General features: G+C 45.4%; 1 protein-coding gene across 2 annotated transcripts in view; it reads right to left on the bottom strand.

Annotated features, from left to right (window-relative positions):
* Positions 1-10057, bottom strand: part of St8sia5 (ST8 alpha-N-acetyl-neuraminide alpha-2,8-sialyltransferase 5) — a 69903-nt gene extending 59846 nt beyond the window's left edge. For both annotated transcript variants that reach the window (XM_008825904.1, XM_008825905.1), the window contains exon 1: positions 9670-10057. In XM_008825904.1, coding sequence (XP_008824126.1) covers positions 9670-9800 — 131 coding nt within the window. In that variant the 5' untranslated portion in view covers positions 9801-10057. The remainder of the gene's footprint in view (positions 1-9669) is intronic.
* Between the last annotated feature and the right edge of the window lie 15653 nt (positions 10058-25710).

The raw sequence follows: 25710 nt of genomic DNA, 5'->3' as shown, positions 1-25710 counted from the left end.
CCCCCAACTAGAGCCCTTATACTCTGATATCCCTGCTACAAAACTCATACAATTTTATGTCTTACAGAGCTTATACTGAGTTCAATATTGTATAACTGTATTGATTCAACTGTGAACCTAGAAACTTACAGCCACTTGTGAAAGAGACGTACTCTTGCTCTGGAGCGTGTTACTGAATATGTTAAAGAATCTGTAGTGAAATGCTTCTAATCATGTAGTTATTAAAAATAAAAAAAATAATTAACAAAAAATAATTCTTTTAAAAATAATAAATAAATATTTTTTAAAAAGAATTCAGGGGCTGAAGAGATGGCTCAGTGGTTAAGAGCACTGACTGCTCTTGCAGAGGACCCAGGCTCAATTTCCAGCACCCACATGGTGGCTAACAACAGTCCTAACTCTAATTTCAGGGGATCCAACAACATCTTCTGGCCTCTTTGGCATTGCATGCATGTTGTATACTTACATACATGCAGATAAAACACTCATACACATGAAATAAAAAATATAAATAACAAATAAAATATTTTTAAAACAAGAATTCAGAAGCTGAGTGTGGTGGCACATGCCTTTAATCCCAGCACTCAGGAGGCACAGGCAGGCAGATCTCTGTGAGTTCAAGACCAGCCTTGAACTACATAATGAATACCAAGCCAGCTGGGGCTATCTCAATAAAACAAACAACAAAAACAAATATATAGAGAAATAAGTCAACAACATCGGAAATTTTCAAGAGGACAAAAGCTACAGCTAAAACAAAGATGTAATAGAGACTATTGTGAACTTCATGCCAATAAATTTAATTTGTTTCATTTCTGAAAAAAGTTTTACCAAAATTGAAAGAAGAGATAGAAAACCCAAATAGCCTCATAATTGCTAAAGAAAACAATTGATAAAGTATTTCCGTAAGAACAAAAAAATTGGGTGTGGATGACTACAAGGTGAGTGCTATCAAATTTTCAGAGAACAGTTGACCTTAAAAACATGCATTATGGGCAGGAGATATATCTCGGGGGCTAAGAGTACCTGCTGCTCTTGCAGCACCCACATGGTGGTTCACAACCATCTGTAACTAGAGTTTCAGGGGATCTAATGCCCTCTTCTGGCTTCTGTGGGCCCTTACATGCATTCAGGCAAAACATTCATACATATAAAATAAAAATAAAGAAAAAAAATTTAACTTGCATTAAAAAAAAAAAGTTTAAGGGGCTGAAGAGATGGCTCAGCGGTTAAAAACACTTTTTGTTCTTGCAGAAGATCCGGGTTCGAATCCCAGCACCCACATGACAGCTAACAACTGTCTGTAACTCCAGTTCCAGGGGATCCAACAGCCTCTTCTATCCTCCGTGGGCACTGTGCAACACGGGTGCACTTACCTACATGTAGGCAATACGCACATACACATAAAATAAAAATAATAAAATATTTTTTAAAACTATTTAAAAAGGACCATTCCCAATTCATTTGGCAAGATTTTCCTTAAAACCAACGACAGTATGGGAAAGGTAATGCATGCCAAGACCATTCAGGAATATGAACATCCTAACTAAAAATGATAGTCAACAAAACTTTACATTGCATAAAACATGAAAAGCTAGGCTTATCCCTAAAATGATGTACTGAACATCTGTTAATGGGATCCTTTGGAGGGTGCTTTTTAGAGACAGATATTTTTATATAGCTCAAGATGGCCTCAAATTCACTCATAATCCTTCCTGCCTTAGCCTCCTGAGTATGGGGACCACAGGTGTGAGTCACCACACACAGCTCTATTAATGTAATTTATCACATCAAAAGATTAGAGCCAAATTGTGTAACATCCAATAGAAAGGATCAGATAAAACTAATTTTAAAAAAACTTCATAACACAGTCTTAGGAATGGATGGAATTTTCTTAACCTTCCAGAGGATAGCCACTAAAAAAAAAAAATAAAGTAAAATAAATATCCCCAGTAATGAGACTTTCAGGCATTCTTTTTATAATCAGGATTTATCACATCATAAACAAAAATTAACTCAAAAAAAAAGTCTTACACTGATAGTTCAAAACCTCAATGTAAGAGCAAACACTATTAAAATGCTTAGATGAAAACACAGGTGTGAGTCTTTGTAATTTTGTATCAAACTATGGTTTCTAAATATGATGATTAAAGTGCCCACAACCAACAACAGCACACACACACACAAAACCAGATGAGTCATATGTCATCAAAATTTTCAACTTTCATTGAAAATTGGAGCATGTTTTTATGTGCCTCTCTTTAGGGAAATGTCTATTTAGATCCTTTTACTTTTTTCTTTCTTTCTTTTTTTTCGGTCTTTTTGAGACAAGGTCTCCCTGTAGCCCCAGCTGTCCTGGAACTCACTGTGTAGACCAGGCTGGCCTTGAACTCACAGACATCCGCCTGCTTCTGCCTCCTGAGTGCTGGGATCAAAGGCGTGTACCCAGCCCTTTTACTATTTTTAAACTTATTATTTGCTTTTTTTAATTATTGAATTGCAAGGTTCCTTTATATATTGCAAATATAAGTTACTCATAAGAGACTTAAAGATAAGGCTGGGGTTTGTAGCTCAGTGATAGAGTACTTACTTGGCATGTGCCAGGCCCTGAGTTTGATCCCTAGCATAACAAAGGGTTTTGTTTTGTTTTGGTTTTAATTTAAAAATAGCCAGGTGCGGTGGCACACACCCTTAATCCCAGCACTCCAGAGGCAGAGGCCTATGGATCTGTGTGAGATCCAGGCCAGAATGGTCTACAGAGCAAGTTCCAGCCAGCTGGGGCTACAGAGAGACTCTGTCTCAAAATAATAATAATAATAATAATAATAATAATAATAAAAGAAGTGGGAAGGGACTGGAGAGATGGCTCAGCAGTTAAGAACACTGGCTGCTCTTACAGAAGTCCTGGGTTCTGTTCCCAGCCACATGTGGCTCAAACCATCTGTAACTCCAGTTTCATGGGACCCAAAGGCCTCTTCTGGCCTACAAGGGCACCAGGTACATACATGGTGGACATATATACTTTCAGGCAAAACACTCATACATGTAAAATAAAAGTAAATAAATCTTTTTTAAAACTCCCAGCACTCGGGAAGTGGATCTCTGTGAGTTCAAGGCCAACCTGGTCTACATAGTGAGTTCCAGGTCAGCTGAGACTATAGGCAGACCCTGTCTCAAAAAGACCAAAATAAATAAATAAACAAACAAACACATAAATGAAGGAGTTGGAGAGAAAGTTCAGTGGTTAAGAGCACTGGCTACTCTTGCAGAGGACCCAGGTTTGATTTCCAGCACCCACATGGAGGCTAACAACTGTCCATAACTCCAGTTCCAGGAGATCTAACGCCCTCGACATCCTGAGGGCATTTTAAAATAAATGAAATTAACTCATAGAATGAGAGGAATGTTTTGCCAATTATATATGATAAATAGCATATTTGGAATATACAAAGGACTCTTACAATTCAATAATAAAAAGGTAAATAATCTAGTTTAAAAATGGGTGAAGGAGCTGAATAGGCATTTTCCCAAAGACACACACATGGCCAACAGGCACATATAAACATGCTCTACATCATTAGTCATGGGGAAAATGCAGAGTCAAACCACAAAGAGGCACCACCTTAGAACCACGAGGATGGCTGTGGTCAAAAAGACAGGTAGCGATGAATACAGCAGAAATGCAGAATAAAACAGAAAGCTCACATGCTACTGAGCATGGAATGGTGCAGTGACTTTAGAAAACAATCCGGCACCTCCTCCAATGGTAAACCTAGACCTACCAAATGACCAGTAACTCTTTCACAGTTACAAAGCCCAGAGAAAAGAAAACACACTCACAGAAAAACATGAACACAAACTCTTCATAATGGCAGTCGTGGAAACAACACAAAAGTCTACCAGTTGAGTAAACAAAATCCCCTCATACCCCTTGCCCCTCCCAGCCCCAGATCCCAGGGTGAGCTCTTTTCTGCTCCTGGATACATACATTCCTTGGGGTTCCCTTGTGCCTGGCCCACTGTCACTCTCCACTCTCTTCCCTCCTGTGTGATCTCATCCCACACCATTACATAGACTGGAGGAGGTGCCAGTAAGGACTGAATTTGAGGACCTTGCACAAATGCTCTAACACCCAGTCACACCCCCTAGTCCTGCAGACCAGCATTTTTTTCTAAGGGTTTACTCCCAACAAGTTGGTTGCAAAATCAAATTCAATAGATTGTTCCCAGATTTTTTTCAAACATTTTTTTTATTGAGGTAAAATATACAGTCTAGGACCAGCAAGATGGCTCAGCGCATAAAAGTGCCTGCTGCCAAGCCTGACAACCTGAGTTTGATCACCAGGACCCAGAGAGTAGAAGGAAAGAACTGACTCCTTCTGAAAGTTGTCCTCTGACCTCCACACATGTGTCATGGCACCCACAACACAAAATAAATAAATGTAAAAAAATATATAGCCTGCCGGGAGTGGTGGCGCAGGCTTTTGATCCCAGCACTTGGGAGGCAGAGGCAGGAGGTTCTCTGTGAGTTCAAGGCCAGCCTGGTCTACATAGTGAGTTCCAGGACAGCTGGGGCTACAGGGAGACCCTGTCTCAAAAAGACCTATATATATGCAAAAAGACCAATATATGTATGTATATATATGGTGCCTAAACTTTTCCATTTTACCCCTTTGTGAGTGTACAGCCTTAACTTCACCCACTTTGTCATGTAACCATCCCCACCACCATTTTTAAGACTTTTTCATTCTCCATATGAAATTCTTTAACCATGACAAAGATGAATTACACCCCATCCCCCTCACAGCCTCTGACAACCACCTTGCTACTTTCTGTCTCTACAAGTTTGACAGCTCCAGTGTCCTAGTTTGTTTCTCCATTGCTGTGACAAAACACTCTGACCACTGCCAACATGAGGAGGAAAGGATTTATTTGGCTTATATCTCCTGGGTCATAGTTCATAAGGGAGCCCAAGGTAGGAACTCAAGGCAGGAACCTGGAGGCAGGAGCTGGAGCACAGGCCATGGAGGAACGCTGCTTACTGGCTTGCTCTCTTGACCCATGCTCAGCCTGCTTACTTATACAACACAGGCCCACCTGCCCAGGGGTGGCACCACCCACATCACTCAATAATCAAGAAGATGCCCCACAGACATGGCCACAGGCCAGTCCAATGGAGGCAATTCCCCAATTGAGGCCCCCTCAACCCAGGTGTATCAAGTTGACACTAAAGCTATCTAGCACATCCAAGAACCTCATCAAAGTGGAACCATACAGTGCATGTCCATCGTGCCTGACTCATTTCATTTAGCGTAATAACTTCAAGATGAATCCATGTTATAGCTTGTTAAAATTTCCTTCTTTTCAAGACTGAATAATATTCCATTACACACACATTATATATATATTATAGACAGAGTCTCCCCATATAACCTTGTCTGGCCTGGAACTCACTATGCAGACCAGGCTAGCCTCAAACACACAGAGCTCCGCCTGCCTTTGTTTCCCAAGTGCTGGGACTAAAGATGTGTGTTACTGTGCCCAGTTTCCATTATATTTTTTAATGAAATAGAAAAGTGGATGCCTATTTTTTCTAGTGCTGGGGATTGAATCCAGGGCCTCATGCATGCTAGGAAAGTATACTATTATGACTAAGCTACATCTCCAGTCCTAGAAAGTATTTTTAATAACATTGAATAGAAAATATTAGAGCACATTTCTCATAGTGAAGCCAAATATTATTTCACAAAATGTTTCCTGATCTTCAAATATAACATATTTCCTACTCTGCATCACAATCACGAAAGTTCAGAAAACACTGATTCTGATGGCTGGCAATTCGAAAGTCTTCATTGCTAGTCTGGCTGTTCCCCACATGGAGTTCCAGAGTTCAATTCCGAAGAGTTGCTGGTTGGTTCCAGATGGATCAATAACCTTCTGTGTCCAAGCACATGCAGACTCAAGCTCCCAACATGTTCCTTCTCACACATGTTCCTCTTTGTTCTCCACACTCCGCCTGCCTCACCAAGCTGTGCAATGCAGCTCTAATACTTTGCTAAGCGGAATGAAGACTGCTCAGTCCACACCCCCTGTCCCCACCCCCACCCCCTTCATTCCTTCCTTGTGCTGGGCTTTTCCCCTTCCTCCCACCTCTACCTGCATCTAAGGATCATTCCTTCTTTAAGGCCCCTTCAGATGTCTCTACGAGCCTGAAGCAATTCCTCCTCACCCTTATGGTCCCCTGCCCATTCCTACATGCCTGCTTTTCTATCTTCCCCATAGCCCAGGAGCTCCCCTGGTCAGGATCTGGGGCTTTGCACACACTATATCCTCAGTGCTTGTGGTGCTACTCTGTATAGAAAATCTCTGCTAAGTCTCAATAAGATATAGGAAGCCAAAAACACCAGGGGCGAACATTATAGCTTTGCTCTTGTCGTTTCTTCCCTAGACACATAGTGTACGTTCTTTCTCCAGCAGACATGGAGCCCCTAGGCCCTGTTCCCCTAGTCCCTTCCTGACCAAAGTGAATCCCTAAAATTTTAGCTGATCAGGATGAATTGTGTGAGAAGGACCCACTGCACAGTCCAACGAAAAGCCAAGAGCACAAAATAAATTAAATAAATAATAAAAAAGTATCAACTCACATCCCTCATTTCCTTCTGTAGTAATCTTACCTAACATCACTGGAAGAGCCTGCCATCCTTGCACATCTAAGGTGGTCTTCAGGAATCCCCTGAGCCATGTTCTCACTTTTGATTAGGCTGTGACAATGCCCCAGCCTCTCTTCTTCTTTAAGTCTTCCTGTATAATACCCCAATAACCTTCTTTCCTAGGAGCTCTTATCAAGTCACTTCCCTACTCAAGGACCACATGTGGTGCCCCATGGCCTAAGAAGCCAAGCTCAAACTTGACAATCCTCAAAGCCTGCCACTTCCCAACATCCCTCCTTACACCATGGGATCCATCTCTTCACTGTGTCCCTTCCATGACTAAACCCCCCCACCTACCCCCATCTTCAATCATTTGTTCATTATCTATATTTGTTAATGACTTAATATGTGCCAAACACATATGTGGCACTCAGGGTGCAACCTAAAGCAAGCCATGATCCCTACCTCACAGCTTCCAGCCCAGGGCAATTTTCAGCCTCACCACCACTGACATTTGGACCTGGTACTTTGTGGCAGGCAGCCTGGTCCCTGAGGATCTTTTCAGCATCTCCACCCCCCGACGCCCCCGGACACCAGTAGCATCTCCTCTCCTCTTATTGCAACCAAAAATGTGTCCACTCAAATGGCTAAGGGCAAATTGTCCTGACTGAAACCTCCTGATTTAGAGAATGGTGGGGGCTTGCTACAGGTTCCTTAGGGAAACTTCTAGAGAAGCAGGTTTCCAGATCACAGCCTAGAAGAGAGTTCAATCCAAGGGCGCAGGGACCTGCATCTCAGCAGCCTTCCCAGGGAATTCCAGTGTAGTCCTTTTGCTTGTTTCCAGATGGACACAAACCTACACTCCCCTGGTCCTTGTTCATAGCAACTATGATGTGTGAGGAAAGAGGAAAGGTAAGCAAGTACAGTAGATGCAACTGATGAGTCAGCCACAATCCACAGGACTAGGGAAGACTGATGACAGACTAGAAATGGAGCCAAGCATAGCAGGGCAGGTGGGATCAGATGTGGGAGAGATGAGAGGGGCTCTGTTCCTGCTCCCCTCAGTTGTAGATGAGCATGTTCTATCCCCTATAAGGCCTACTAGAATTACACCTCCCCCAAGCAGTCTTCCCCAACTAGCCCATCAGTCTTTCTTCCCAGCCTTTCACTTGTCATCTATGTGTGGCCATCTGTTTCCTGAAATAGACTTCAACCTCATTGAGGACCTGGACCATATCACTCGCTTCTCTATAGCACCTTCTCTTTGGTTCTCTTTTAGGATGAAACATACACCAGTTTTGATTGTTTGGTTGGATTAAGATGAATTCCTGAAGTGAAGCCTGTAAGGGGGTCAGGGTCTCTGAGGGATAGAGAATGGAAAATTACTGGTGTACCTGCTGGACTCTCAGCCCATCCATCCAAACTCATGCAGGACTTGCCAGAACTAGCAGTTAATTGTGTGGTTGGCACCTGCCCTGGCACTGATGCCTTCTCTCCTGTCCATGAGAAGGAGCCCTACCAGCCTCAGGGATGCCAGGGAGGGCAGAAACCCAGAAACCAGGAGTTGCTCCACTGAGCAGGTGCCAAGACCCTACAAGGTTCAGGATCATCTCAGAGAGCACCACGCGCAGGGAGGCCAGGGAGGGCAGAAACCCCAAAAACGGGGGGTGCCCCGCCGAACGGGTGGCAAGAACCGAAAAAGTTCCGGATCCCTCCAAAGGGCGAGGGTTAAAAAATAAAAAAAAAAAAAAAAAAAAAAAAGCAGATGCCCCCAGTCAAATCCAGCAAGCTAGACACTGGAAAGTGTTTTTAAAGCCACATAGAACATATGAGTTGGTGCAAAACAGGGAAGAAGGCTGTCTGGGAAAAAGTCTGGAAAGGTGACTGGCTAGAAACGAATGTTTGGGACAAAGGGCTACATAGTTCCCAGCTTGGGGGAGATTTACAAGCAAGGAACAGACAGTCCAAAACGGTTTAGCTTTCCTGCTGGGAGCAAGATCATCAGGGGCAACCCTCACCCTACCACTCTGGGCAATGCAGACTGGGAACACATGAAGACCCAAGAGTGGGAAAAGAACAGCTGTTCTATTATTCAGACAATTAGAGAAGATAGGGTGCTTGTGTAGACAGAGACATTTCCTTCCTATCCATTTGGGCAGAAGGCAGTGAGGTTGGGGAGTCACTGATGGTGAAGGAGGAGTCCCCAATAGAGAGAGAGGAGCTCTCTCCACCAGGGACTCTAGCATGGGAGCACCTGCAGCAGAGCCCCCACCCCCAACCAGGCAGTAGGCCCCAGGGGCTCCACTAAACTGCTGAAAGAGGAGGGTGACATGTCAGTGTACCTTCCACAGAGACAGTGTTTCAGAGCAACATCTACCCTTTCTCTTCAAGGAGTCTGGCCTTGCTTGGGGATAAGGTGAAAGAAGAGTTCAACTTCTGCTGTAGCTCTGACCTTTGGTGCTAAAGATAGGGAAGAACCATCTACTTTGGAAGGGCTCAGGTTGTGACTCAGATCTAGTGATTGTGTGATAACAAGAATTCACTGTTCCTATGTATTGCCACAGATCACTTACCACCCCACCTGATCGGGTGTTCCTAGGAGAAAAATACTTTCATCCCCAAGATCCCCTACAAAAATTTAGGACTTGCCAGATTTGAAAAACAAAAACAAACCCTGATTTTTAGCCTTCCACCTTCTGGCCGCAGCCAAATGGCTAGGGAAATGTAGGTGTGGGAAACAGCGGGGCTCTGGGCATGTACAAGGATTCATGGTCAACTCAACTGCTGCCCATGTTCACAGCAGAACTAAGTTGCCACCCCCCACACACCCCCGCCGAAATCCGCGCAGAGCTGGCGCTGTCCTCCGCCCTCAGCAAGGATGTTCTCGGAGCACCACGGCCCGAGCCTAGGGTGGAGGTGCTGGGGCTCAGGGCAGACCCGGGTCACCAGCTCCCGGCGCCTCCCGCCGCGCGGCGGCCACCCCAAGGCTGCGCGCAACCCTCCGGCTCAGACCTTCTCACCTCCTGATGTAGCTCCTGCTGTACAGGATCTGTTGCAGCAAGGTCACCAAGGCGAAGGCGCAGATGAAGATGAAGAGCAAAGTTCGATTTCCCAACAAATCCCGGTTGGCCGAGGGGTCTGCGTAGCGCATCCTGGCGGCCCGGCGCCGCGGATGCTGGGTGCGGGGTGGCGCGGCAATCACTAGAGGGGTTCGGGGCCCCAAGGGGCGCACGGCGGACTCTCACAGTGCGGCCAGGCAGGCCGAGGACTTCGCGGGGCAAAGTTTCCCACGGGCGCAGCTAGGGCCCAGGGCGGTGACAGGACCGCGGAGGTCCGCGGATCCCCAGGCCTGCGCTCGGCCACGCTGCCTCCCAGAGCCGGAGCCGCCGATCCACCCGCCTAGGGGCGACGGCAGGTGCAGAGCGGGGCGGCCCTCCCGCCCAGGCGGCGGCCAATGGGGAGCCTGGCGGGGTAGGCCGGGCCCGAGGCTCGGCGCTGCGCAGCGCCCTCTCCGGGCGGCCCGGGAGATCGCAGGCGCGGAGCTCGCCGAGTCCGAGGCGGGTGCCCACAGCCGGAGTGCGAAGCGTGGTCTGCCGTGCTGCGGAGGGGACGAGGGGGCGAAGCCTAGGCCGGCGGTGGAGGAGAAGGGGCGCGACGGAAGACGCCACGCTTGAATCATGGGGTTCGGGGGAGGCACGGAGCCCGGCTGGAGGGAGACCTGCATTTGCATGCGGTGCGCAGGGCACTGAGTCACCACCGCTGCCGCGTCCTCGCGCGCCGCTGGAGAATCCGCCGAGAAAACGGAGCAAGGTCAGCCGGGCGGCCTTCAAGGACGGCGCGCGCGGCTCCCGCATGCTAATGGCTGGAGGGGCTGCCCTCTCCCCGCGCCCCACTCCTGCTGGGCCGCGAGTCCCGGGCTGCCCGCCCCCGCCACAAGACTCTCCAACCGGCTGGCTCGTAACTTGAGGCCTTCCATCAAAGACTCTATTGTCACCCAGACACTGGGACTTTGTCTCATCCTTGGAACTATTCGTAGACCGTAGGTCAGGCAGCCGGCCGCCTTCGGGTATCACTGTCCTCAAAAGCTTCATAAGTCACTACATCCGGAAGCCAGCACTCTGCGCTTCAGTGAATGCCAGGGAAAATAATCACAGAGATGCAACGTGAAGGTCGCGCTTCCTCAGAAGTCATTACCCCGAAATACCACCCTACCCCATTCCTAGCTCCTCCTCCCGGAAGACAGTCCATCCTGACAGGCACAGGCTCCCAGCTCCAGGGAGTCTCAGGTGCCAGAGCATTTGCTACTAAAACCGGCTGATTGCTTCCAGACATGCCAGAGGTTCTAGTCGAACCTGCTTTGCTCCTGGAACTTGACCCCAACTCCAATCTCAGCAAGAAAAAAAAGCTTTGTGGAAAATGCCCAGATTCCAGTCCCCACAACCTTGGAATTTGGTATTTTCCTCTTTAAACTGGAACGACCAAGGAATGCAGGCCACGATTCTACGATTTGGGCTCCATATATAATTAGAAGTTGTGTGTTCATTCACAGGGCTGAAGTACGAAGTACTATCTTTGAGGGATTTTTGTGTGTGTGTGTATTTTTCTACCCAACATACCTATCTATAGGTAGGCTTATAAACCAATTTGCAGGTTAACCCTGACAGCTGGAGGGCTTATCATTAGAATATCCTTTTCACTGATGTTTGACACATCAAACGATGATTGTTCTCATGTGTGCTAATGAATCTTCACCCTCTAGCCTCTCATATGCTCTGCAGTTGTATGGACCAAAATGCAAGTTAACCAAAGCTCCTCACCTAACAAGAAGTCTTTAGACATGAGATTTCCAGTCCATGCTGCGGCAGGGAGTGCTGCATACTCACCACTCACAGGAGCCTGTTCAGTGTACCCAACACTGTGCCCAACACTGCCACGGCTGGCTTAGCATTCTACTATTGCTATCTTCAATTTTTTTTTCTTTTCATCATAGAGTCTTGCTCTGTAGCGCAGGCTGGCCTCCAACTTCCTCCTGCCTCGACCTCCTGATAGCTGGAATCAAAGGTGTGTGCCACATGCTCAACTATCTTCAGATTTTTTTTAATTTTATTATTTATTTATTTATTTATTTATTTATAGCCCCAGCTGTCGTGGAACTCACTATGTAGACCAGGCTGGCCTTGAACGCACAGAGATCTGCCTGCCTCTGCCTCCCGAGTGCTGAGATTAAAAGCGTGTGCCACTATGCCAGGCCAATTTTATTTTTTATTTTATGTGTATGCATGTATTGCCCACGAGCAATACCCGCAGAGGTCAGAAGAGGCTGTTGGATCCCCTGGGACTGGAGTTACCGACAGTTGTTAGCTGCCATGTGGGTGCTGGGATTCGAACCCGGGTCTTCTGCAAGAGCAACCAGTGTTCTTAACCGCCGACCCATCTCTCCAGCCCCTATCTTCAGATTTTTAAAGGGAGGGGCCTGCATGTCTCTTTACATTGGGTCCTCCACAATGTAGCAGGTTCAATAAGCAGATCCCAGGCTCACAGAGTAGGAATTCTCACTGAGCCAAGCCAGCTCTGATGTGTGGAACTGGTTACACTGTGTCTTCATATAATTTTTTCCTTCTGGATAGATCATGGAGTGAACCACCCAGTGACAATGCAGGTTTTTAGTCAGACTCTGGAGGAGTCTCTAGTCTAGGAACCAGAGCTTATCATCTGCTTATCTGTTGGAGTAGTTATAAAGCAGAAAAGGGAAGTCAAAAAGTTTCCCTCTTTTGGTCCATGGTTGGCCAATATTATGGATGGTCAGAGAGTGGTGACTTAAAGAATGTCACGTGATTGATACACATGCCTCCAAGCATCCCTTATTGGGGACAGTAGGGCAGGATGGACATAAATTTGGAGATACAAGATACTTTAGTTCTGGAAACCAAATTGGTTTCAGGAACTGTCAACATTCAACCATGGAGGCACTTTAAAATGAGGTGGCTCTAGCCATGGAGCTTCCTTCCTAGTCCTGCTTGTCCTCCCTCCCCATTGGGCACCATTCTGAGAATTGTCTTTAAATACACACTTTCTTGGAGAAAGAAAGCAAATTAATTTTAAAGTAATAAATCCAAATTATCATAAGAACCATTTAATTGCAGAATAATGTGTTTATAAAAGAGCACATGAGTCATAAACATATAGCTCACTGAGTTTTCCCAAGCTGAGCACACTAATGTGACCAGAATATGGATCAGGAAAGAAATCCTCACCACCCCCCTAGGACCTCCTCACATTTGTTTATAGTAATGTAGTTACTGTACAAAAGTAACCATGGGATGGTGGCTCACATCTTTAATCCCAGCACTTGGGAGGCAGAGGCAGAAGGATCTCTGTGAGTTCCAGGCCAGCTTGGTCTACAGGGAGACCCTGTCTCAAAAAGACAAAAAAAAAAAAAAAAAAAAAAAAACCATGGTTGGGTTTTTTTTTTTTTTTTTTTTTTTTTTTTTTTTTTTTTTTTTTTTTGACTTTTTCTTTTGTCATTATTATTTAGTAATAATAGCAATAGTAGCAGTGATTGGTGGTGGTGAGGGAGAGAGGGGTAGAAAGGGAGGGAAGGGGGCACCATGGGACTCCTGTGAAGGTCAGAGGACAATTTCCAGGAGTCCATTACTGAGAATTCTGAGACTCAAATCCAGGTCATCAGGTTTGCACCCACTGAGACATCTCATAGGCTGGTCTCTGACTTCTTAACACCAAAGAATAATGTACTTCCTGTTCATATATTTTCTGTAATGGAATATTCTTTTGTGACTTCTTTGGTTCAGTATTGGCTGTGAGGTCTATCCATGACATTGTGTGTGATAGGCACACTCTCTTGTGTACACACTTTTACCCCATCATTCAGTTGAATGTTAACCTAGGTGCTGCTGGGCAGACGGTTTGTAAATGTGATTAGGCTGAAATCAGATGGCATTTGATCAGGAGGTTGCTGTCTGTCGGCCCAATGACACAAATCCTTAAAGGAACTGGCTCCTCCGGTGGAGCATTAGGAGCATGAGAGGGAGTGATTCCAGCGCTCTTCACTGTTGACTTTGAGGACACAGGAGACCTCCTAGTAGAGGATTCAGATGTCATCTTGGAGCAGATTGGCTTCTGGCTGATAGCGGGCAATCAAAAAAAGGCCCTGGGGGCTGGAGAGATGGCTCAGCAGTTAAGAACACTGATAGTTCTTGCAGAAGACCCAGATTCGAATCCCAGCACCCACATGGCAGCTAACAGCTGTCGGTAACTCCAGTTCCAGGGCCTCCAACAGTCTCTTCTGTTCTCTGAGAGCACGGCATGACACGGGTGCACTTACCTACATGCAGGCAATATATGCATACACGTAAAAATAATAATAAAATATTTTTTTAAAGGCCCTGAATTATACCAACAACCTGAAGGAGCTTTTCGGAGGGTCTTAACTTCAGCTGCCCTTACCTTGACTTTAATCTTAGAGTCACTTCCAAAGAGAAACCCCAGCTACACAACTGGGAGCTTTATGTGCATGCTGTTCTGGCTACTAAATCTGTGGCCATTTGTTTCACAGAAGTATAAAACCAGTGTCTTGTGTGAAGCTAGTTTTCCCAGTCTTTCTGATGTATGGTATTGTGGTACACATTTATCTTTCTTTTTCTTTGTTGTTTTCTGTGCTGGGGATCGAACCCAGAAACTTGTGCATGCTAGGCAAGCATCCTACACAACCAGCACTGTCATTTCCACTGTTGATGGATGTCTGGGTAGCCTTCCCATGAACCCTCCCATGCCTGCTCTTTGATGGATGCGTGCATTTATATCTATTGGGCATCTGTATTTGGAAGAGAAATTATTTGCTCAATGTCTGTAGGCTCAGCTTTAGCTACTGCCAAATGGTTTTACATAAGCACAAATTGTTTTTTAATAGATATTTTATTCTGTCTTGCCATGACCTAATGAGGAACTGGTTCCCACCTGACCTGACATGAACATAAACCTTCTAACAGGTAAAAAAAAATAATATTGTTGAGGGACAATGGCAGCTCCAGAGGTCCTTACACTCTGTGGCAGAGTACTTCCTCACCTCAACTGTTATGTTACTTGCATGGATTCACACAGTAAGACTGATGCTGGTAATAGGTACAGTTGGGGCTTTGGGACAACCCTGTAGGGGGTGTGTCTCCATCACCTGATACTCTGCAAATGACCAGCAGTAATCCAGTGTGTCTCTGCTGACACTGTTCATCTATCCTAATAGCATTTGAAAGCTGATTTCTACAGGACAAGTCAAATCCACCCACAAATGTCTCTCAAGTCTGGTGGAGTCAGAGACTGAAGGTCTGAAATGTACAAGCCTGAAGTCCCAGCTGCTGATGGTAATATGGAGCCAGGCTCTGCCTTAGGCCAAATTTATATTCTGATTGTAGAATTGCAGCAAACACTCAGAAAGCTATGCAAACAAAAGAGTAAACACGTGGATAAGTGATCACGATGCCAGATTCGGTGAACACCATTTTTATATCATAATTGTCAGGAATGGGGACAGCTGCATCATTGTTTAAAACACACACTCACATGCAATTAAGCCAAGAACAAATGTCAACACCGGCACAATCTGCTTAATTACTGATAACTGATGGGCATTACTCATGCTGTGAGCATTGTCTCCAATATAAAATAGAATGATTAAAAAAGAAAAGAACTTAGAGGATTCTGAGGGTTTAAGGAAGCTGGCTTTTATTTCATGCAGCCCAACTGCAGCCTGCTAGATTATGTAAGTGACATTCTACCCATGTGTTCAAGGAGTGTGTGATAAGTGCACACTGTTTTTGTGTCTCTTTACATTCATGTTAACAAATCAGGCCTTTGAGAGGCTGCTCTTGACTCTGAGATCCATGGTGAAAGCATCTTGTTGCCAGGTGAGCAAAATGCTCCAGTTGCAGGGCTGAGGTAACCACTGCACCGTTAACTGCAGGTGCTAGGCTTTACTTCATAGGTCTTGTTTGTAATAACTTCATCTTGTGTACTGGAGCTGTAATTTCAGCTTGCTTAGTTACCTTATGAAGTACAAGTTGTGTTCCATGTAATATAGAAGTCATTTATAATCTTGAACCTTCTAGCCTTCATAGCTCCAACCTGAGAAGCTCCTTCTGTCCTAGCATCTGCATTTGTTCCCCAATACCAGTTTCTTTCAAAGGGTAGAGACATTATTATTCATCCATAAGCCAACCGATACATCAGAATGTGGAAAGATTCTGTTTCACCTCCACATGCCATACTCTATATATTATATAGAGTATAATTCTATAACTCTATAAGTACAACTTATTGTGTAATAAGGTCATTGGGTCATATTTAGATAGTATGGTGGCCAAACTGGATTTCAAACCTCCTTTGCTCACCTTAAAGGTTGGACCCTGGGAAAGAAATATGGGGATCAGGTTCTACCCTTTGAGAAAGAGCACTGATGAATTGACCTAAGAGAACAGGTTTTGTGTCCAAGCCAATGCCGGCCCATTGACACATTTTGTTGTGGTTTATATCTGGCTGAGACTTTTAAGAAAATGCCCCACAAGTATGGCTGCTTACTATGTTTAGTGTTCCTTTAGTACCTGAGAAAGGGAGGTGTCCCATTAGGATCGGCCACTTCTAAAATCTAATGAATAGCCCTACCTGGCCACAGCAAGGTATGTGCTATTTAACCACTACCCTGAGTTCTGATGCTGCATGCATTCAGTAGACATGGCTGGAATCACTGCAGGCAGGCATTTTATGACATGCAAGGGGAGTGGAATCAGGCATTCATTGTCTATGCCCTCATAAAGCCCAGTGAGGAAGTCAGATGGACAATTCCTACAGTTTTTAAGTAATTGGGGATGGCTTGAAGGGCAGTAGGTGGGCTAGGAAGGATTCTAGAGGAGGTGGTTTTAAGCTGCAATGTGATGGGAAAGGATGGTCAACCAGGTAAAGACAGTGGGACAATGTGTCCTAAGCAGAGGGAGTGATGTGAGCAGAGGCCCCAGTAGGCACTGTGGCATGGCTGGCTCCATGTGTCTTAGAGGTGATATTGATGGGTGAGCCAGAGGCAGAGCCTTGGGAGTTAAGACTCCATCCATGGAAACATCACAAAACTATAAGCAGAGAAATGATCCAAATGCTCTTGAAACTTAGGTAGTCAATCTGTAAGCAGATGGAGCAGTGTCTGAATGAACAATGCTTCAGAGGCACGGATGGGCCTTAGTTTTCTACTCCCTGCAGGTACTGGACCCCACCCCCTGATGTCCCTCACCCCACTGGCAGGCCCAACTTGAGACTTAATTCTTTGCCTCCTTCCAGGAGAGTTGAAAATGAGCAGAGAAATACCATCACTGCTTTGTAAAAGCTGTCACCATATTAAATGACTCATCATTCAGGATTCATGGAACTAGGTTCAGCTTGGTTAGGGATGGCTTACTGCAAATTTGTGCAGTTGGCAGGGCTTTCTCTGGTATATGCTTTCACTACCTTCTGGGGGCCCTCTGCCCTCCAGGCTCCTGATGCAGTACCATGTTTTTCCTTGCCTTTCCGATCTCTCCTTTTGGGAAAGTCTTTGAGAGTTTTCATTTGAACCCTAATGTTCTTGTTGGAAACAGAACTTGAAGTGTCCCCTGGGAATATAATAGACATGGTGTCCCATTCAAACTGTGCTCCCAGCACTGTAAAGGAATATACGGGTAGCTGCCATCCTAATCACATTCTCAAACATTTTCAATTCAGTCTACTGAAGAATGATTTTTCTAAAGAATATGTGCCTGGTTTTACATATCAGGATTAGTGGAAACAGGATTTGTTGTACAGAAATTTTCTTTCCTCCTTCCAGTCATACTTAAGATTGCTGTGCTCGTCTGTCTGAGAACCTGACAAGAGGTCACTGTCCACAGCACATGCAGTAACCAGTAGGGCAGTCTGGCTTTGCTATGATGTGGATTTTCCCCAACTGTCATTCTCACAGGCTGAGTGGACAATGGAGAGCCCCAGGAACCAGATTTCTGAAAAACCAGGTGGTAAATGTCAAAAGTTTCATGGGCCATAGTTTCTGTGGCCAGCATTCCACCAAGCTGCTATGATGTAGAGGCATAGGCAACCCAGAAACTGAGCTGGCCCCTCAGCTGTGCTGCTGACTGCAGTCCGTACTGTGATATGCTGAGCCTGTGCACATAGTCCCAACATACAGATCTGCATACGCTACAAAAGGCCTTCCCCTGGGTTTAGACATTAATGTACAAAGGCTTCATAAATTACTATAAATGAACCTGCCAGCCACCACTAACATGTCAGATTCATTTACCCTTGACGTGAACCTGGAAATTACAGGGTGACATTTCTATGCATAAACTACCCTCTGACTTTGGCCCCACAGTCTCATAAATAACTAACCCTGGTCACCACAGGTCACAGAACATGTATTCATTAAGTTGTTTGATACAACTACTCCACCTTCATTCCTGGAGACAATGCTTTTTGTTTTTTAAAGAAAGGGTCTCACTATGTAGCCCTGGCTGGCCTCAGAGTGCCTCCTTCCTCTGCCTCCTCCCAAGTGCTGAGATTAAAGGTATGAGCCATGACATCCGGCAACAATAGACTCTTGCATCCTGAAAGTTAATGCCATTTAACAGAAAAGGCCTACCAAGAAATTAATTAGTACACCAGTTGTGATGTGTACCTGTAATTCTAGTACTTGGAAAGTAAAGGCAGCACTGTCAGGAATTCAGGGCCACCCTGGGGCTATGAGACCCTGGAGGGACAGGAGAAAGGAGGGCACTGAGAAACAGAGCTCTCCAACAGCAATCACAGAGGGGCATTAGACACTGCTGGCTTATGCCTGGGTTCCTAAGCCAAGCATGGACAAGGGGACAATATTGTCTTAGCTGGCTGTTTGTCTCCAAGTGCTGGGACCATGTACTGCAGTCACATAGCTGCTACAAAGATGGAGGTGGGACAAGTGTTGAAGTCACTCCATAACCACCAGCAGGAGTAGCACTTTTTCCCATTTACTCTCCCCTTTCATCCTTTCTGTGCCATCCTTGTTGCCAAGATTTAGGAGTAGTGCTGATAATCAAATGGTGAAAAGTCATTTTCCACACTTCCTCACCTTAAGACATACTTGTTTCATACCATTGGACAAGCGAAACCTAGTGGCCCGGCCCTAATTGGTATTGAGCAGGAACTGGCGAATATACTGATGGAAAGACTTAATGGAATTGTTGAAAAGCTTATCAAGTGAAAGATATGTGATACTTTGAACTTTGAACTTAAAAACTGTGTTTTATGAGTGGAATTTCCTACTGAAATTTTGTTTGTTGTTTGTTCTTTTGAAATGGTGTCTTACTATATGACCTAGGCTAGTCTTGAATTTGTGGTCTTCTTACCTCAGTCTTTCAAAATTAGTGCCTCTGTATTCAACAGAACACCTGACACATTGACTTAGAGAAGATGCAGAGTGACATAGGAGGTCCATTTCTCTCTTCAGCTCTTGGTTCAAAGTTTAGCTGTTCTTTATCATTCTAGAGGTGTTTTCCACAAGTAATACTTGTAGACTGCACACTTCACTTCTCCTGTCTACATAATATGTTTTTAATCCTTTGGTTTTCTTTTTGACAGCATGGTCTCATATTGCCAAGGCAGGTCTTGGGCTCAGGGGCTCAGGTCCCTGATGAGGTTGGGACTACAGGCATATGCCACCCTGTCCAGCCAGCTTATATGTTGTGGTGGTTTTTGGTTTTTCAAGACAGGGTCTCACACAGGAAGACCTCAGTGCTAGAGGTCTCAGCCTCAGCCTCTCAAATGCTAGAATTGCAGGCATGCAGCACTAGGCACAGCTTACAGTTTTATTTTTGACAGATAATGACAAATTGCTTTCTGTAAGGATTGTGCCAGTTCACAGTTCCAACACCAGTGTATAAGGATTCTTGTTTGCTCGGGTCTTTAGAAGCCATGTTATCAAATGTTTTGGCCCTCACCAATGTTGAGAAATGGTTTTTATTTTTTTGAGGCAAGGTGTTGGGTTTGTTTCAGTAGCACTTCTGCTAAAATTGGAAAGAGACAGGGTCTTACTCTTTAGGCCAGGTTGGCTGTGAACTCACTATGTAGCCCAGGCTGGCCTCAAACTCTCAGCAGTCCTCCTGCCTCAGCCAACCCCCACAACATCACCAGTGCTAGGATTTCAGGGATCAACCGCCATGCCTTCCCAAGAAATATTTTCTTAAGACTTATTTTGTGTCTTGGGGCTGGAGAGATGGCTCGGTGGTTAAGAATACTGGTTGTTCTTGCAGAAGACCCCGGTTTGAATCCCAGCACCCACATGGCAGCCAACAACTGTGCACTTACCTGAGCACACACTCATGCCAGTTATGTGCTGGTGCCCAAGGAGGCCAGAAGTAGGTGCCAGATCCTCTGGAACTAAAGTTACATGAGGCTGTCAGCCACCTGATGGGATCTGAACTCTGGAAGAGCAGCAAGTGCTCTTAATTGCTGAGCCATCCTCCACTCTGAGAGTGATATTTTAATCTTAATAGAATTTTAATTTACAAATAAGGTTGAATAGCCATTTGAGACATTTGTTGTGTATATCCCCCATCCCAGTGCTTGATTTTTTTTTTTTTTTTGGTGAGAGGTTCTCCTCATGTATCCCAAGCTAGCCTAGAACTTGCTATGTGGCCATGACCTTGAACGTTGATCCTCTCACCTCCATGAGTGTGTATCACCACACCTGGTTTTTGTATTTCCTTTTCTTGAACTGTCAATTTAATCATTAAAATGAAATTTGGAGTATTTTGGTAAATTTGGGGTACTATATACATCTGGAATGACAATAACTATTAAGTTGCTTTATGAAACGGTGACTATTTTTTCAAATAAAGAACTTGTCCCAAACAGGAAAAAAAAAAAAGTAGTGTTGATGGCATCCCGGAAAAATGTTTCAAAATCATCACGGGTATATAGCAGCACCCATAAACAGGCTCCTGAACACACACACACACACACACACACACACACAAACACATACTGCAAAGGCTGACAAGGCTGAAGAAGTGCCTGACAGTGTCCCAGAGCCTGGGAAGCACTGAGAACTGGAGTGGAGGGATAATGGAGCTCAGGATGAGAAGTCATGCATGGCTCTGTGAGGGCAGGAGATGATGATCTGTCCCAGTCTGTTTGTTTTCACATGTGAACTCACATACAGAGTAATTTGCTAGGATCAAATGTAAAACTGTGAGAGCACTTTATAAATAAGGATGCTTTTCTGGTGAAACCTTAAATGAGGGAAGAAACCTCACAAATGCCAAGACTCAGCAAGTATGTGATGCTGGTCAGTAGGCATCTTCACTGGTCTAACTTCCCCACCAGCCACTGCTCCAAGCACCCAGAACTTAGCCTGTGTGACGTACCAGTGTATTCACTCAAGGCCAGACCAGGAAAGACTCTCTGCCACTAAACGTTGCTGCCACAAGTCTCACCATCCCATCTCCTTAGCCCAGGCCAGAAACTACCCTAAGGAACATGGGACAGTGGGGAAGACACTGGCCCAAGAGTCAGAGAGCTTTAAGCCAGGTCTGGCTCTGTCACTGACTGACCTAAAAGAGTATCAGCTGATAGGATTTTTGGAACTTTTGAATTTTACCTGTTATCTTCAGATTCTGAAACATAACATAATATAATTAGCATAGTTGCAAACAAGAGCTATATAATTGAGTGTGAACCTTAAAATAAACTAGGATTCAATAATTGGATGCTACAAAGTTCCTTTCTTTCTTTTTAACCTTTGTAAAAAGTAGAACGTGTTCAGAAAGGGACATAAATCATGGTGCACAGCTCTCCATGAATTGTCACAACATGAAGCAGATCTATATAAGACAAAGAAAAGAAACCACCAGCCTTTGGATCCCCTTGTTTCCCTCAGGCTCAGGTGCCACACTGAGTCCTTTCATCTTTCCTACTCTTCCCAGCCCTGTCTTGGCCCTGTCTTTCCTGTGGTGTACCTCACTTCCCAGGTCCCCCCAGCATGTCCTGCTGACTGGCACAGCAGAAAATATAACTTTGGAGTCTACCTCCCCAAGACTAACTCTTGGCTCAGCCATTCACTATCTTTGCAGATCTGGCAAGACACACTATCTCTGGAACAGTCCCCAAGTGTTGTCCTGGGGGCCCAATGTGCTGTCCACTTCCCACAGGACACAGTAGGGTTAGTGCCCAGCATGTGGTGACTCACACATAGTCACTGAAGTTCCATGTGTGTGCTCTGTGTGGGTCTTTAAAGCCCTATGTGGTAAGAGTCACTGTGTCTAATTAACAGGTTACCTATGTGATGGCCATGGAGGAGGGATGACTGTCCCAGAATTACACAGTGGTCATGACAGAGTGGGTCAAAGTGACTATCTTTGGACTCTGAGGCTGGCCAGTGTGACCCAGATGTTCTGAGACCAGGGAGAGGATTCAGACTTGCTCACAGTCCCATGGACATCTGAACGTGTGTTTGGACCAGAGTGCCTAGTCCTTTAAGAGGTTCACTGTCATCCTCACTAACATTTATCTCACCTTGCTACAGTGTTTCCTAAACACAAATGCCAACATTATGATACTTGCTAATAAAAATTAAGTCCTTCAGCTAGATTTGGTTGCAGTGGTGCCTAATAATAGCTGCAGATGCAGATGAATGCTAAGCTGGCCATGCAAAGAGTGAGCAGGATGTTCAGAGCCAAACAGAATGTGGAACAGTCAGAGTCAAGGGCAGCATCCACAGCCAGGCTGCCCTAGACTGCAAACAGGGCACTGGTAGGGGCAAAACCAAGGCAGTGACCCTGGAACAGGCACACATATAGTTACATTTCAAGGATTTAGAGGAAAGCTCCTTACCCTTTCCCAAGATGTTCAGGTATTTATTTAGATAGAGGTCGGGTTAGAATCACACAACAACAATCTAATAATCCTGGCCAGGGAAGCCTGGGGCTGTGTCCTGCGTATGAGCTCCATACCATCCCTGAGGGAAGCTGGTGAAGGGGAGTCACTGCTCAAGTCTGCTTGTTCAGTCGACAGCCTCTCCAGCTGCCATGGCATCTTGGTCTTCTCCATGAGCTCTGAAGTATTTACCACAGCAGTGAGGGCTCCCTATGTGCAGGGACAGCCAAATGTTTCCTGGCTTAATCCTTTAGTCTCCATGATCTTGTGAACAAAGAGCTGTGACTATATCTGACACATGCGGACCTTTAGAGTTACCTCCGGCTCAGGACTTGGTGGCTTGCATAAAGGAGGAAGGAGCAAGAAGGAAGAGCACAAAAGAGAGCCACCTCTGCCTGTCCCCTCTCCTACCCAGGAACCTCTCAACCAGTGTCTCCCTCTTCCATCTCACCCCAGAGTTCAGGCACATGGCCATACGAAGCTGCTGTTCACTTGCTGACCCAAAGAAAAGCAGAGGCTGCTTTGACCACTGAACTGGCCTGGCCAGTATATAGTCACGATGACCACCATGAGCTCTGCTCTCATGTGGTCCCCAGTGCTGGAGGAACAGGCAACTCTGCGGCTCCCTAACTCTCCCAGACCAAGCTCTCATACCCTGTTTTGCATACTACATGGCAATCACTGTAAACATCCCATCACTTTCTGCACTCCTATTCTTGGGATGCCAAGAACCTCCCTCCCTCTGGCCTTGGATTTCTCTTTCATCATTTGTAGCTCCATCCCTGCCAGGGAGACAGGCCTGCCTGTCTCCACACAGCACAATGACACTCAGCACAGAGCCAGCATGCAACCAGTGCTTCATACATTTTCACAAGAACCTGATTTTAAACCAGAACCTTCCAGGCTTCACTCCAGGAGTTACCTGGGGGTAATCAAAGACCCAGCAGGGAAGATCTCCCCCCACAACCCCAGAAGCTCTCCACTCCTTTCTCGAAGTAGTAGATGGAAGCCTGATCAGACAACAGTTCTCCTTGCAGAAAGCTCAGCATCCTATGACTCCATCAGCCTTCCCCTATATCCCATGACATGTCAGTACCATGCTCAGTCCCTAGGGTCCAAACCTCTGCATAGAACCTCTGGTGCTGCCATATTGGGAGACTGCTCTTACAGTCCCCCCTGGTCCTCAGGCCCAGTCCTGTCTGTCCCCCTTGCTCTCATTGAGGCTAATTAGGACTTGGGTCAGGAAATCACTCAGAGTTTTGTGTGAAAAGTCACACTTGGAAGTTGCTATAAAAAGCAAAGACAGCAGATGTGCCTCTTCTTTTATTCTGTGTCATTTATCACACAAATCTTGTAATAGCTACTCATTTTCACGTTTGCTCAGCCACTTCCTCCCTCCAATGTGAATTGATTAAAATAACACCTCACAGGATCAGCCTCGAAGTCACATGCAGAGAGCAACTTCTCCAAGACAAGGACTGAGCCCAAACAAAGCCTCTAGTGGGGCTCCCATCACATCCTGCCCGCTTTCAAGCTGGCCAGTAGCAGAGATGACACTGAACGAGGAGGTCTGTGGACCCCATCTGGTTAATGGACTAGGACAAGCTGGACTAGGAGAGCAAGATAGAGCATCTGGGTTCTATTTGACAAGCTGTCAGCATGCTGTGTGGCATATGCAAGTTGCTTTCCCTCTCAGAGCCTTAGATTCCTCACCTGCAAACTAGCATATGCTAGGGCCTTTCCGGTGCTGGTTCCATGCCTAAGACTCTTTCACATTCATCACTGTCCTTTCTCTCCTAACAGAGCCCAGGCTAGCCTTTGCCTTAGTTGGTTGCCTGCTGGCAAAGTGTCTATAGGCTGGTCTCATGAAGGAAGGAACTTGGGGCTTCTTCTAGCCTCCAGGGTCAATCCCCATCCCCTGAAGTCTGTTCTCCACCCTGCTCCACAAGTACTGCTCAATGCTGAGCTCATATCCTGTTTAAAATCCATCATCATGGAGCTGGAGATGGCTGGAGATGGCTCAGCAGTTAGAGCCAGTACTGCCCTTTCATAGAACCAAGCTTGGTTCTCGGCACCCACATTGGGCAGCTCACAATCGCTTGCAACAGGATCTGGGGATCTGATGCCCTCTTCTGGACTCCATAGGGAACAACCAGTGTTCTTAACTGCTGAGCCATGTCTCCAGCCCCAAAACAAAATCTTAAAAAATGGCATGGGGCTAGCTGGAGGGGTAGAGGTATAGCTCAATAGTAAGGCACTTGTATAGCACACAGAAGGCCTTGGCACACACACACACACACACACACACACACACACACACACAGAGGCATAGAAATAATTAAAAATAAAATATTTAAGCAAAAAGACCTACCATCATTTTCCACTGCATACAACTCAGCCAGGCCCACAAGGATCTAGTTATTACCTTTACATCCCTTTCTATGATTCCCAGTTTCATTTACAATATTTACTGAGCACTGTCTTAGTGCCAAGCACTGTTCTAGAAATTCTGGATACAAGATTACATCTTCAGGACTCGATTCCAATGTCACCTCCCCTGAAAAGCTTTCCCTCACTCCATTTCCTCATTACCAGCAGCAGGCAAAGCTGCTACTGTCTCCTGCATGTGCAAACTGCAATCAGGTCGATTAGAAGAGAGCATCAGCACAGTCCTCCTTCATACAGACACACCTGGAGAGGTCAGGCTGTTCACATTTGTCAACTTAGCTGAGCCACTACATACCTACAGTTGGTCAAACACTATTTTAGCCTTCAGTGAAGATATTTACTTTAATGAGATTAACTTCTAAATCAATTATTTTGAGTAAAGCAGATTACTCTATAATGTGAGTGGATCTCATTTGAACGCCCAAAGAGTAAAAACAAACACATAAAAAAAACTGGCATCCCCCAGGGACAGAATTCTGTCTCCAGACACATACTTTTCTCTGAGACCCCAACATACTGAATAATCCACCAAGCTTCCTTGTTTGTGGTTCAGTGGTTACAGAAGCTATAGGGGAAACAGGAAGAGAAATTGATGTGCTGGATTTTGTCAACTTGACAGGACCTAGTCATCTGGGAAGAGGAAACCTCACTTGAGGAATTTTCCTCCATCAGATTGGCCT

This window comes from Nannospalax galili, unplaced genomic scaffold (assembly GCF_000622305.1).
Source record: "Nannospalax galili isolate Female #2095 unplaced genomic scaffold, S.galili_v1.0 scaffold169, whole genome shotgun sequence".
NCBI lineage: Eukaryota > Metazoa > Chordata > Mammalia > Rodentia > Spalacidae > Nannospalax > Nannospalax galili.
This window is presented reverse-complemented; position numbering and strand designations above follow the sequence as displayed.